This window comes from Anabas testudineus, chromosome 4 (assembly GCF_900324465.2).
Source record: "Anabas testudineus chromosome 4, fAnaTes1.2, whole genome shotgun sequence".
In the NCBI taxonomy this organism is placed as follows: Eukaryota; Metazoa; Chordata; class Actinopteri; order Anabantiformes; family Anabantidae; genus Anabas; species Anabas testudineus.
Window position 1 is genome coordinate 14318176 of NC_046613.1, and position 15392 is coordinate 14333567.

General features: G+C 42.6%; 1 protein-coding gene across 10 annotated transcripts in view; it reads right to left on the minus strand.

The window, feature by feature from the left end:
- adgrl2a (adhesion G protein-coupled receptor L2a) overlaps positions 1 to 15392 on the minus strand; it is an 88242-nt gene that overhangs the window by 16346 nt on the left and 56504 nt on the right. For 8 of the 10 annotated variants that reach the window (XR_003297888.1, XM_026345238.1, XM_026345229.1 and 5 more), the window contains exons 6-14: positions 6686 to 6982; positions 5838 to 5941; positions 5135 to 5320; positions 4521 to 4559; positions 2713 to 2896; positions 1902 to 2024; positions 1228 to 1433; positions 399 to 572; positions 53 to 262 (exon numbers count right to left, since the gene is read on the minus strand). Coding sequence is in view for 9 of the 10 variants with exons in the window: in XM_026345238.1 (XP_026201023.1) it covers positions 53 to 262; positions 399 to 572; positions 1228 to 1433; positions 1902 to 2024; positions 2713 to 2896; positions 4521 to 4559; positions 5135 to 5320; positions 5838 to 5941; positions 6686 to 6982 (1523 nt within the window). In the remaining variant the exon portion in view is untranslated. The remainder of the gene's footprint in view (positions 1 to 52; positions 263 to 398; positions 573 to 1227; positions 1434 to 1901; positions 2025 to 2712; positions 2897 to 4520; positions 4560 to 5134; positions 5321 to 5837; positions 5942 to 6685; positions 6983 to 15392) is intronic. The other 2 variants (XM_026345232.1, XM_026345233.1) reach the window with 1 other exon arrangement.

Consider the following 15392-nt stretch of genomic DNA (forward strand, 5'->3'; position numbering starts at 1 on the left):
GAGAGGGAATGAATCAAAACCAAATCAATAGGGTGCGATCGTTCTGGCTTACCCTGGGTTCCGTCATATCGATACCAATTAGGAATATTAACTCGGCAATGAAGAGATTTATGCACAAGTTCTTGTGGATAGTGTTGCGATCGCTCTGCAGGCCCCGGAAGAAGCAGAAAGTGAAGATGCTGATGGTGAGGCAGACGAGGGACACCACGATCCCGACTCGAGTGATGACGGTCAGAAGGAGCTTATGCACACTGCCATCAACCTGGAGAAATAAAAGAGAAATCTTGTGTTTGGTACTGTGAAGAATGATCAAACATTTTATGTCAGAACAAAGTTTTCAGTCACATTTTGAAAGAAAAGATCTAAATATATAAATGTCAACGATGCACGTGACATACTGAGACTTCACGGTGTGCCATGAGGATGGCAAAGTTGGTGAGGTGGCTGCAGGAGCACGTGGTGTGTGTTTTATTGGAGTCCAGTAGTTTGCAGCCTTGGGTGGACCAGTACCCCATCATGCTCCTCTCAGAGTAATTCCAGAAGGAGCAATTGGAGTTGAAGTAGCGCTCCATCTGCAGATAACAAGAGATATGGTTAAGTGTCCAAATAATTGACTGCCTGAAATTGAAGTACATGTAGAACACAGAGGCCATTTACCCCCTACTCATACAAAGTATTTTTCTGCACTGATATGGATGAGGATTTTTCACTTCACAGCTCTTATGAAGCAATTCATATGTTGTATCTCATTTGGCACATGCTTCCCAAATCAACTGAAGCATGGTTTGGCTATATGAGGCCTTAATAACAGAGAAGCATAATTGTTTGACGGCGTGTCTTTGGAATTGCACAGTTTCTCTGATGAAAAATGGAGTCACACGCGGGGCCCTCTGGGAACTCCGGTGACAACGTTAAAAGACGAAAGATAATTGGTGATCCAGTAATTTCATCCTAGATTGTACGGCTAATCTAGGAGTTAATTTCTCCCACTATAAAAGAAAATGGGAATCATTTATATCCCAATGTTGATTAAAGAATTAGTTTTCATTAAGAATTCACTTAAGTTCTAAAGACTCCTTTAATTTGATGTTCAGTGACTTAAATAAACTGCAGGCTGACCTAGCCAGACATTTACAATTCAAATTGCAGATCTCTGTCTACTCTGGATGTTCCCTCCTGGTGTCTTTTTAATATGACCTCTCCATTCATTACAGCAGGGATACTCACATCAATGTGCTCCAGGGTAAAAATCACTGGGTCATTAATGAATACACGGCTGGACTCTTTGTTGATTGAGGCAGCAATGATGTCAGAGTTGACGGCCACCGACACGTTGCGGCCGTACGCTTCGTTGGCCATCCTAATGGTGGCGTTGTCTGTGCTGAGAAACTGGCCCAAGTTTTTGTAGAGCACAAAAACCAGCTTGGCAACTCCTGCGGAGTGGAAACGGGGATGAGAGAAATCAAGCTTCTACAAGGATTTAGAACATTTATAAAGAAAGAACTAAACATGCAGAAGGAGAGGACATAAATTATTTATTAACCTATATACATATTCCACAAAGAAAAAGCAAGAGTAAGAAAAAGTTATGTAAATGGAAGAGACACAAAGACACAGAAGGCCTTTGAATGTGGCCTCACATTTTTTGGTCAAAATCAAAGACCTTGGGATTTTGGAGATAAAATACAAAAAATAAAAAAAATATATATATATATATATTTTTTTTTTTATTTTTTTTCACCTTTTCATAGATAAGTACAAAAAGTCAAACGCATTCAAATATTTCACAGCTTCTCACAAAGAAGAATAACCACTTTATTGCTCTTTGAGCTACCACGAGTAGCTGGAATTCTTTCTCTCTTTCTCTTCTGCTTCTTTCGCTGTGTTAAAGTGGAGCTTACCATTCCGACTGTTGAGCTTGACGGTGTTGGCTGAAAGCTGAATTGAGACGCCGCCCTTGCTGGATTGTGGAAATTTAAAATCCTGAACCTGGCCATCTGTGCTGAGTACATACACGTCCAGGACTGCAAAGGTGCCGAGAGGAACAGGATGGATTATAGACGACAGATGACGGGACAGGAGAATGAGATATTGGTCATTACCGGCTACTTGACTTCAAGGGCATAAAAATGAAACAGTGTCTTAATACCAACGCTCTCACCCTGATGTACACAACGATTCATTCTCTAAAGCTTAGTGACAGGAGTTACAAACTGCTGACTTCAACCCAGTGAGATAAGAATAAAACAGCAATGAGGAACAAATATGCAGCATAAAAAAAAAACAACCTCCTCCTTATTTGGCCTAAAAATAAAATAAGCTGGAGGAAGATGTGGATAAACAGTGTAATGTTTTCTGACTCCACAGCAGGCTAATGTTCGCATTAATGTATAGAGTTACAAGGTCTAGACGCATACATTTATAAACTAAGCGCACGCAATCAGAGAATCCAGTCTATTTAATTGTCTGATATTCATCACTTTGTCAGTAAGCGACTCGTTAAACCTAATATGCGTTGTTTTTTTCTGTTCCCCCCGAGGTTTAAACGCTTATTATGAAAACATCGTCCTTTTTTTTTTTTATGTGGCTGCCTCGTTTTCCCATCACAATAGTTGCTCTCCCTCTCAATGAATTGAAGGTAATCAAATTAACTGAGCTTGCCTCCATCGAGAACACTTGTCATTTGCTTACCACAAAGTCTGCTTTACTTACTTATATTGTCTGCAGGAACTTTGACAAAGGCCGGTTCCATGAGGTTGTCTGCGAGAACGAAGGCCCCTTCCTCCAAAGTATCCAGTAACATGGTGGCTGCGTGCGTTCGCTCCGTGCTGTTCATGTCATTCCAGGACTTCAGGGCCTCTGGTCGCAGAAGGTTGTCCACCGTGTCCACGATGGCCTGTGTCCAGATAAGAAAAAAACAAAACCAAACAACAACAGCAAAAATATCTGAGTAACTCTGAAGAGAATCAGTTCAGTCAAAACATTGAAATTAAATGAAAAAGCAATGCTGACATGAATTAAAATGAATGTGATGAAAGAAGAATAAAGAAAGTAAAAAGACATCTTTGTTTCATATACTCGACAAGAACAATGACAAACATTTGCTGAAAGAAATAATTGTGGAAACTGTATTGATCATGAGGGACAAACTGCAGCGGGAAAGACAAACAAGGAGCATCGATGGAGAAGGCGCAGATTCAGTTTCTTTCTCAGGGACATTTATATTGGAGTTTTAGAACTGAGCCCTCGATGCGAACATATGTTCAGCCTCACACTTTCTTTCACCTGAACAGCTCAGTGGATAAATTGGGCGTCGGATCCAGATGACGCTGGGATTTCTTCAGGAAATAATCAAATCAATGGGTCTAATCGGGTAATCAATGCTGGCGACGGTCGGTGAGAAGGGGGGGGGGGGGGGGGGGGCAGCTAATGTGTCAAGTATGGCAGATGTCAGATACTGCTGAATCAACTCATCCGTACGTCAGAGCCTCTCATGCTGTCATTAGTCAAATAAGCGCTGTCATTTACGTCGACACAGCCAACAGACGTGTTGATGGGAAACGCTCGGGGAAGTGGCGCGACTACATATGATGTTTTTTTTATTATTTCCCTTCTCTTTTAATTGTACGAGCACATGGCCATCGAGTAGCTAATTAGCTTGATCCATTTTAATACTGTCCCAAAGGACAGATCACGATGGAGGGGCGGGGGTTAGTTTGACTTTGGTGGCAGGTGTAGGACAATGATCTCCCTCATGTTAGAGGGATATATATGGCCAAATTGTTTGATGTGTTAACCTGACCAGATACATTTTTATATGAAGCGGGGGGAAAAAATGATCTGACACGACTGACCCTATTATCTAGAGAGAGCTGAAGATTTGCACCTTTAATTCAAAACAAATGACTTCTATGACCTTAAACCTGAAACAAGAGCCACATTTTCTATTTCTCGTAACATGGGATGAAAGGTCAGGAGATGATCGCTGGCAAGGAGATTTGAATACAAGTGAAAACTTAAATAAAGTGAGCTGTGTTTGATGGAACATTCAAAAGCATTTTATACAGAAAGGAGCGCTGATGGGAAAAAAAAATTGCAATAAAGGAGCAAATCCTTCAGCAAATGAATAATATGGGGGATGTAAGAACAGAACAGTCTGTTTGAGTAGTGGTGTTATGCATCCAGACGTGCAATCTTGAGCAAACATACAATTGGGAAAACAATAAAGACATAATACACCATCTCTCATAGACAGGAGAAAAAAAAAAAAACACAGACACATATACACATCTGTGAAAAGAAGCCACCTCAGTAACTTCTCTTTGACTTAGAAAGCACTTTGTGTCTGATTGCGAGGCAATTACTCAAAAAAGCAGGAAGCACAGGGAGGAGGGAGAGTACACGACAGTGCAGAGGGTACATGCTGCTGAACTTGGGCTGGGAGCGTATACAGTACACTAGCACAGGAACAGAGGAGGGGACGGCAACAAGCAGAGTGGGCAGAAGCATTGCTCCAGTACCTTCATGTATGCCCTGCATGTCCTTTCTCGTTTTTGAAGCTTTTTTATTAGAAAAGAAAAAGAACAGATCAAAAAATAGAGACACATATTTTATACAAGATTCAGGAGTTTGAGCAAAGGATTTGTAGAAACCAAGTCCTCACTGAACGCTGGATGTATAAGCCAGCCTGTCCCCATCGCCTCATGTGCCTCTGACCTGCTTACCTGAAAGGTGGAGACTAAAAGTGCTTTGCTACGCCTTATTGACGTGCTACAATTTCTTCTCAAACCCTCCCGAAAACCTTTTCAAAATAAAAGAGCCAAATTAAGGCCATTACTTTGGAGCTACAAATGCAGCCATGAATACAGATATCTGCTCTTTGTCAGTCTAAATGTAAGTACTTTTATTGGTTTCGTTTTGTTCTCATCTTTCTGTCTTTGAAAAGAAAGAGACAAAAGGGACAGACTCCACAAAACAAACAATAATAACTATAATTATGCTACTCTATTATTATTAACTTGCCAGTAAAGCCATTAAAACTCCGTGATTCAGAAAAAACAGAACTGGTGAGAAAGTCATTTAACAAATTTTCTTTTTTTTTTTTTTTTTTTTTTACTGGGGGGGATGTGGTTACCTTGTTGAAGCTCCGTCCTGCAGAATCCTTCTCGCTGGGTCTGAGCTCCTGCAGCTGAGCATCCAGGATGTCCACCAGCTGCTCCATCAGCCTCACCGACGAGCTGACGTCTCCGGCAAAGATGGGGCCTTTGGTGTGCTTGGCTAACTCGTTGGCCAAGTTAGCTGCATTTTCACCGCTGCGGATCTGCGGGGGGGGAAGAAAGTGAATAATGTTCACGAGAATGCAACAAGACAGACTTTGGAGGGGTCTTCACACCCCTGTTTCTAACATCAAATCACACTTGAATGAGTCCTGGAAATGCCAGCTCTGAAAAAGGGGTTTAAGGAGAAGTTGTCGTAGACTTGCCAGTAAGTACAACGGAGGCCCAAGAAGAGCTGCTCACTGCAGCATATTGTGTTTGCTGACAGAACCGTGGCACTTTAACATTTACTGCATTTCTTGATAATTGCATGTAATATATATTTTAATTTTGTTTTTCTGCACACATACATTTCCAGACCTCCTTTATACTTGCTTAAAAGATTTTTTTAAGTAATCTTGTTCAGATTTGCTACCATCTTTTTAACTGTGACTAAGTTCCTTGTTACAGCGTTGAAGTCCTTTACAAGGTCGCCTTTCCATTGTTTGTCTACCCACTTTATGTTTTCAAGAAACATATTCCACTTAGAAGAAAAAACAGTAAGGCAGAGCTCATACAAACCTTCTGGGCTAGTTGGTTTACCCAGTGGGAGGTACAGTTGCTGAGATCAGGGCCGTTCGAGTGCCAGGCCCCAGTGGAAAGGACACATAAATAAGAGGCTGTGCCTGAAAACAAGAACAGAATAGTCAAGTTCAATCAAGTCAAATCTAATTTATTTTCTCACGAAGTCCTTTACAGGGCAACAGCCGACAAGGACAGAGATAAAAACAAAGAAAGTGCACACAAACAGCACATTTCCAAACATGCAAGCTCCTAAATGTTATGCAAATATGAATCCAGAGTCGATGAGTGCACACAGAAATATCCGTCCTCACTGCATTACTTTGGTAAAACTGTTGCTGTGAAATGCTGTCACAAGACAAATTAAACTCAAATTGTTGGATACAGTAAACATGGAGAGTGACCAATTTTTTTCCTCCACGAAATCATTTTCTGAAAATATTTTCAGCTCGTTGTGCCTGTTTTTTGCTACAAAGTGGTATCTGAGAATTTTTGTTTCTGTCCTAATTAGCACCGCGTCTGATGAACTCTGAGCACTAACACGATTTCACAGACAATCAAACGAAGAGCGCGCGTCTCTCCGCGCGCGCGCTCCAGGAGAAACAGCTGAGCCTGCTCTTCTGTAACCCAGCCGTTACAGACTGCTTAGTCATGTTTCGACCTGGAATGACACGGCATTATTAACTATCTTCACTGATTCCCTGCGTGCCCTCTAAAGCCGCTGCTCGTCATGGAGAAAAGATTCCTGTTTGCAAAAATTATCAGACAGATCAACAAACTCAGGGTTGTTCTCCTGGGACACTTCGGGTTATGCTGAGAGCAGCGAGCGCGGAGGGAGCACTGTTTACCTCGTGTTCCCTTGGGGCAAGGTCGCTCCACGAGCATGCCCCTCTGAGTCTGAGGCCACACTATGTCTCTTTTCTCAGTGGCCTCGCAGAAGCGCTTATCTAAAGGGAAGGACTCTAGGGTTGGAGGGGAAGTAGTCTGTTGAATCACAGGAGGTGGCTTGGGTGCTCCCCTGCTGCCCTCCTTGTGTGCTGTTGTGGCGGTGGTGTTGTCCACACCCCGGTGCACTGTGGTTGTTGTGGTGGTGGTTGTGGTTCTCTGAGTCTGAGGGGACGTGGCGACTTCAATCGGTGGTAGAGCTGTGAAGAGAGAGAGGGAGAGAGAGGCATTATATTTGAGATAAGCGTTATTATGTCACGTTGATGAGGCCAATAGGGACAACATCGTTTTTTGGCATGGATGGAGTTTGACTCTCGCTGGGACACATATTTCTCAGTCTTTATAAAAGCTGTGCTGTGGATTACAAAAAAACAACAAAAAACAAAACAACAATAACAAAAAAAAAAGCAAATGTTAGTTTGTCCTGTGCTTGAAATGTCGGGTCAGCCCATTAGTGCGGCACCCCAGCTGCACATAATTTGGATTATATCAAGTTCAAAACTTGACCTCCTGGTGGGCAGACGCCCTCGTGTACCACTAAACCTTAACAGAGCTCCATGTAAGTAACATTTTTTTTTCCAACATGTTCAACACTATAATGCTTATACATCAAAGAATCCTGTTGTGTAAATTGCTGCTAAGTGCTTTGTGCAACAGGCGTATTTGCCTTCCCGTTGACTATGGCTTATCCAAGGCACTCAGTCTGCAGCGAACAAGACAATAATTACAGTAACATCCTCTTGCCTGGCAATCATTCTTGCCTGGGAGATTTTGTGGCATGGCTGATTAAATTTCACTAGAGCAACACAGAACCTGTATGTTTGGCCATGGTGCCTGAACATTCATTTTACAGTTGTTTCTTCCAACAACTCATACTCTGATAAAGCAGGTGTGCAGTAACTCATGCAGTGCCTCAGGCAAAAACAATATGTTCCAGTCCCGGGAAAGGAGAAAATAGTGCACTCCTTACATTTAACATGAGCCACTAAGGAAAAACTCTGAAAGCATTTTTCATGTGATACACAAGAGAAGTGTGAGTGGCACTGTAATTACATTTCATAAAAATCGAACATCAAGGAGTAACATAGACAAAATGTTGCTAAACACTAACAATGTGATAAAAATCTCCTACATCCTATCATATAAAAAGAGAAAGCATCAATTGCCCCCAACCTCCGCCTCACCTATAAGAGAATAAGCTATATTAATAAAAGGAACTGATTGGAACGCAATGTGAATCCTGAATCTAATCACATTTGAGTACGTTGATTTCCTCCATTAGGCTGCCTGTAGAGCATGCAGAGAATGTGAAGAGGTTCTGTTACACAGCCCGAGCTGAGCGCGGCCGTCCTCTGTAGTACAACCACTAGTGAAAACATCGAACAGACAGAGCGACAGTGAGTCAGAAGCAGGACAAGAGAGACAGAGAAAGGGAAAGGCGGGGTGGCGGAGGGGGAGGGTGGAAAATAGATGTACACACAGAAGATGATGACAGGAAAATTCAGAAACGATGTTGCCAAGTTGGAGTAGGAGAAGACAGTTTCTGTCTTTCTGTGGGCTGGAGGACAGGCAGCCGTACCCCAGGCGGCAACGCCTCCGTATCTATTGCTTTCTATTGGAAAGTGGGTCTTGCAAACCCGCCCAGCCCCACCAAACACATGCACGCACACACACACACACACACACACACACACACACACAAACACACACACACCACTGCAGCTATCACCATAGGCCCCACGGTGTGGATCAGAGGCTTCAGCACAGTTGAGCTGAAGGGAAATCACCTTTGAGTCTGGCTGCTACCTGTGGCGAATTAGGCTCTATTGACCAGAGGAGATGGCTCGGTGTGCTTCCCTCCTGGTGCGGGCTACACAACTACATACACACAAAACACACGCACGCACACATGAGCAGGTGACATGAAGGTGTACACAGTTGACTGGCTGTTTTGACACTTAGCTGAAGATAGATTTGGCTGGCTGGCTGGCTGGCTTCACCTCAACCTCCTCTTCTCTCATCCCTCCTCCCCTATCTGTATCCTTTTACTCAACACAGTGAAATTCTCAGCTGTCACAGTGGTTGAGAGACAACCTGTGCTTAGTGTCCTTTCAGCACTAGCATTTAGCTGGCTGGGAGAAATGCTGGTCTCTATTCTGCACCAATACCCTTTTATTTCTATAACCCTTGTTTTTATGACTCACTGAGAAGATTCACAGAGGTGAAAGCAATAGTTACCCAAAAAATTATGCCAATGCGTGTCTGCACGCTGCAGCATGTAATGTTATAGCTCTATATGAAGGAAATGATTGCTTCTTTTTAAACATCTGGGTCATGGTTGCTTGGAAAACGTCCCGAAGATTCCCCAAGAAACGATGGGGCCCTTTATAGGTTTCTCATTTCCAAACTAAGACAGATCATAATGATAAGACCCCAGTCTTCACGGGTCCAAAGTTAAGAATCCAAACAGAAGTAAACTGAAAAGGAATTGCTGTTTGGCAGCATGTTTTAAGATAAAGGTCTCACATCTACAGCCTATAAATCAAAGAGGCATCTGCTGTAATCCAAGCACATTCCTTTAGCATGTCAACTAACAACTGTATCTTGTCTACACCCCTCGCACACGAGGGCTGCTTGTCATGTCTCCCCGTGACGGCGAGATCTAGTTACAACATGTGCAATTACATATCTTTGAAGTTATTTTTAATGTTCTTATTGCAACCTGCTATCAGCGCATCTCCCATGAAACTGTGGGCGTAATTAATGTTAGAGTCGGTTAATACGGGGCAAGAACTAATGGGTTCAGCTTTCCTAAAGCTGGTGCAGGATTTCCCCATAGCGAACTGGATGGCTTTGGCTTTGGGAAGGGGGATGTTGGGTGGATTTGCTGAGCCAGTGTCTGTGCTACGTGAGACAGAAAGGCTGTGCCGGCTTTGCTATAACCATTTTTGTTCTCGTTGTGCATCACCATAGGGTAGAGCTGTGCATTAAAGAGCTTCATTAACAAGAAATATTATGAAAAGGACATAAGTAAAGGGCTGCAATAATCCGTCTGGGAGGTTTGAGTTCATGTTTATGATGTAAACTAATCCTCTTTCCTGTGTGAAAAAGAGGCTAATGTGAATTTAGGCTATATTTCCCAGTCTGATTCATGTGCAACAATGCAGCCTCTCTGACCATTGCTATTCCTGTGTACAAACCATGTCAACTCATAATCCTGAAAGCATAATAATATAACCTCATTACCTTTATGCTATAGCTAAGTTTAGTTTAATCCAAAGCTGGGAGGAATTAATGTATAGGTACAAAAATGGACGCTGCCCAGGCAGTCTCTTCTTCACACACATGTCTGAGTGGATACTTTTAAAAGTCAGAACTGTGAGGGACTAGCACTGTATTGACCGGCTGCAGCAGCTTTTTCCGTACCTTTTGTGATTCATAACATGGACCAAATATTTTCCACAGTGGCAACACATGAGTGAGACCGCTGAATATGTTTCCAGTGCAATATTTCTTTTATAATGACAAAAGGAGCAAATCCCAGTTTTGGACTATATGGCAAAACCAAGACAGGATCCTTGATTATTATGTCTGTGCTGAACTCAGCCCAAGGGGAACCTTCAATTAGCTGTCACAGAGCATGAGTGCATAGAGTGATATTCTCCAAACTACTGCCAATAGTCGGGATAGACTTATTCATAACCTCTTTGTGTGATTCGACGCTCACACGCTGTTGCACTTGAACGTATCGCCGTGTTTCTGTTATTACCACTGGAGTTAAAGGTCTGGGATTGATGATAGACAATGAAATAGGAAACCAGAAGAGGAGCACGGTTTGTCAAGTGTTGTCAAAGAATATGCATACGTATAAGCCCTAAGGAACACACACAGCAGCAGCACACACACACTTACACACACGTGAGTCTGCACCGGGACTTAGCAGTCATGCCGGGGTGACAAATGAAAACCGACAGCATGTGTGTCTTTTATATTATGCTTAATGGCTTCACTTTCAGTAACCTCAGCATGGTCGTTCATCAGGGTAATGTTTCATACACATTATCAGGTGCTGTTTATCTTGTGAAGGAGGGAACCAGCTAATTTGCCACAGAAAAGTTAAAAGAATTATTAGGCTTCACCCGTCCCCTCCTTTATCCCCTGTGAAGAGAGGCTGTTTGGAGATTTACTTCTTCATCGAATTTTTTTGTAACTGTGTGCTAAAATAAAAGAATCATGTATTTTGTTAAACGTGGCTCTTGGGTGGTAATCACCTCCCCATCGAAGACGAATGAGTCAGTGGAACCACAAACAATTCTGTTTCTGTCATCAGAAGGGGCCATGGTTACTCTTTGGGAGGGCACCAAGGATCTCCTGGATGGAAAATATATGAATAGCCCATCGGCTCCACAGAGCGTAGGTTAATTGAAATAAGGTGTTAACTGTGAAAAAAGAAAAAAAAAAGTGTAAATTATTTCCTCTGCTAGGGCTGCCGCTGATATATCTCAGTTGCATGAGGCATGCATTTCAGTCAGTCCCCTTTGGATGAAGCGGTGCTTCTAAGTTCATATGGAAATGGAGCTGTTCTTGAGTATGAAATAGTGTGATGATTTATAATACATTTGTGATGCATTTTGATATCTACCAATAATAACCATAATACACAAAGGAAATTGGATTACACGTCTTTCATTCCGCAATGCATTTGTAGCTGCGGAGGGGAACATGGCGTATGATTGCTTGTGTATCAGCAGTAAATATGAAGAAAGCTGAGTGAAAATTCATATAATTTCCCACGAGTCATGTCCTTGTAACGGTGTGTACAGTATATGTCCATGTCTTAGGGAACAAAACCTAATAGCTGGGTTATTTACTGCTGTCTCCGGTATTTCTCTTTCTCACAGTGCAAACACATTGATTCATATGGGCACAGGCATACAGGCAGAGTGCACTCTTACAACTACATACGTAAGCACAACCACACTTACAAACACATGTACACATTCATATGCATCCTCACACACAAAATGACACCAAAGTATAGAGAACAGACATAGCAGCTGCCAGACTGCAGCCTACTTTTTTTTTTTCTTCCTTGCAGCTTTCTCTCTACTGTACGTGCTTTAAATTTCAAGCATTAACTCTAAGTGTGCCAAGCAGACTGATCTTTAATGCCGCGCACACAGAAGAGTGTACTATTTCAGGGGTGTGCATAACTTGTGCACAGATGCACGTCTACGTACAGAGAGCATGCATTTATTTGCGCACTTAAACACAGCTGTGTACCACGAAAAGTCGTGCAAAGCCACACGTGCACAGATTAGAGAAACACTGGCACACATAGACACTAATCAGGCCTGTGTGAAATAAATCTCCTCAAAGGCGTGTGTCAGGGAGTGATGGGGGACCATTGTGATGTCTGAGTAATAATTCTTTTAATACGCCTTGTTTCACAGTCAGACTGTAATCAAACAAGAGACTGTGGATCCCCTTGGCTATAGGGCTCAGAGTAACTATAATCACGCTCCCCTCCTCTCTCTTTTATGTAAAACAACTCTTTGTGACATTATAAATCACAACCCCGGGTTTCTGTTTCTGTACGCTGTCGGTACACATCATGTGGCCCAACTGTGTACAGTAGTTTAACATCAGCGGGTAAGACATTCCAGGAGTAGAGGTAACTAGCACCTTGGGACTATGAGAAAACATTTTATTGAGGTGTGTTTCTGGATACGGGGTGAAATGGCCTCCCTTCTGCCAACAACTGGTTATGTCTCGCGGTGCTGGTGGAGCAGCAGAGATCATGATCAGATTTCTGAGGAAACAGGCGACCCTCTGACCTCCTACGCTGAATAGCCTTTATTGCCACCAGGCATTGGGTGGTTAGGTATTAGCTCACGGTGCAATATCAGAAACACTGTGAACAAGACTGTAAATCCCTATCGTGGGATTTCCCTGCTTTTATCACCCAAGTTAAATTCGCTCCTATGTTGCAACAAAGGCTAAAGCCAGTGGGTCACGGTGCAGACAGAATAACGTCACACAGTGTCATAAAAATTCTACATGGGAGAAATAAGGAGTACAAACTAGCATATAGGGAATGTTGTAGTGCAGCAGTAAAGAAGGGGCCTTTTGCTAAAAGATATACTTCCCAATGCTGCCATCCCAGAAATTCTTACTAGCTTACACCCCGCTTATTTAGACATTTAGAGAGACCTTTATGGGCTATAACAAAATAAGGAACTTGCCGAATTACCTTCTATGCTATGAACACACAGGCTTTCCACAAGTTAAAAGGGACAGCTCACTTTATAGAGTCTATAGACCCATTCTGAGCTGCGTGCTGCGGATCGTTGTGTACAGTGAGGATTTGGTCTGCTCCTGGCTGCTCATACTTGTAGTGTAGTCAGTCAACATCTGTGTGATCCTGACAACAACTGGCAGGAATTCAGGATGTGCAAGAAGAATGTAATGTAATGGGAGAATGTGCGAAAGGACCAGAAAGGGACTTCTTATAACAATATGAACTTACTTAGAGCTCTTCCACCAGTCGATAAATAGTTCTGAATGAGAAAAACTGTGTCATGTGTGATTCCTGATCTTGTGTGCGTGACAGCCACTTGTTTTGTGACTACAGTGCCCTAAAGGCACAGCTAAGGATTTACTACTTAATCCTGTCATTTAGTGTGCACTCCTCTCACTGGGCATGATTTGAACAGTCTGACCTAGACTTTTGAGCGACTTCAGGAAAGAAGCCAAACAGATGCACATATGTGTCGACACGCACAGGGACACGCAGACATCCAGATGCACGACAAAGCCCACGGATGATCATGGAGGAAGGGGGCTGAGAAGAACAATGAGTCTACAGGCAGAAGGAGGGAGAGTAAAAAAAAAAAAAGAAGAAGAAGAAAGGCGGACAGAAGATGCACAGACAAATCTAGCGGAGGTATAATGAAAGAGAGAGACAATAAGATGGATGCAGACAGAGAAAAGAAACAATGAGAATAAGAGTATGACAGGAGGACAGAAAAACAAAAACAAAGAGGGTGATTTTCCACATCAATACCCTCTCCTTTCACACCGCTGTGTCCACTTGGGCAGCTGACAGGGAATTGGGGGAGATGGAGGGGAGAGTTGTTGTCAAGGCAAACAAATTGGCCGTTTTTAACACATCCCAACCCTGTACCACTGGTGAGCATGTAGGAGAGTCTCTTCCATTTTACCTGCCCACCTGAGAGATGTCTGTGAAAGCTTGAGGTTGACGTTAAAAGTATCCATATCGCTCCCTCTCTCTCTCTCGCTCTCTCTCTCTCTTTGTGTCTCTGTATTATCCCTAAATGTTGCCATGCACATGTTGACCTCTATGTAAGTACTGCAGAAGACAGGAATGAATCATAGTGGTGCTTATTAGAGAGCTGTATATTCATCAGACTATAAGAGGTAGGCTCTCTGGGGTGACTGCTAATGCATGTGACTCACGAGCATCCGTAACAGCTGAGCATTTTTGCATTGTAAAGCACTTTCATATCACACAAACTACAGGGCATTGTTTGGACCACATGCAGAGTTTTGTAAGCTAATTGGCAAGTCGCATCAGTGAGCCGTACCTTATAATTTCAAACAAATTGGGTCATTCTCTTCCTTACAATCCCCACTTGCAAATGTATAATTTGAGGGTGTAGCAAAGATTGAAACTGTATGCAAATGTATTGACATTTGAGCAATTAAAGAGGAGGTCTTGATTTGTGTGGGTGTTAACTGCAGCGCCAGGGGCTTTTATATGGAAGTGATTCAGAATCTAATTTTGCGACAAGGGATAAATAAAAGGTTTCCGAGGCTCACCTGTGTCCCATCGAGGCTGTGAACAGAGTCTGTTTATGCATACTTCTGGTAAAAAAATAGCTTTTGATATGCTTACTCAGTGGTTTGAGGCCACATATCAGAGTTTGGCATGAATAAACGCTCCATAGAAATGGGTGCATAATGAGTTTTCTCTGGGAATACCTCATTTAAATCAATTTAATCTTCTCACTTACAACACGCGACAAAGGAATATGTCTTTTTATGAGCTCCTATATGCGAGACGAGAAAACAAGCACGGCGCCACGGTTAAATGAGTGGATTATTGTGCTGTTGACCAAAGCCAAGCGAGGGAGTTACTGACCCATTTAATGTCCATTTCCAGTGGAGCCGCTTGTTGGATGTGACCCCATCCACTCCTCCATAATCCTACAAGCGATGATCTTGACTCGACACAAGAGATGTTATTGGGCTTGACAAGAACCCAACTGTCTGCCACATAGGGTTCCAACATCACTTTGATGTGATTGCATTTCATGACGGTGTGAATCAAGTTGTTTGTGCACTTGAGAAATTGAGAAAAACTGAAGTAGAGAGTACCGCATACAATAGCAAGTGTATACGGCATCAATAGTACTCCCCAGCAATTACATTGTTGGCTCCTCTTCTGTGGATGCTTTGAAATTCTCTTAAAGAAAGACCTTTTTTTTCCTCTCTTTCACGTGTGTTTGTGATGATTTGAGCAAAGCTGAAATGTTATTTTCATTTTTAGTTTCCCTCATTTTGTGCTGCTCAAAGCACGTACCTTCA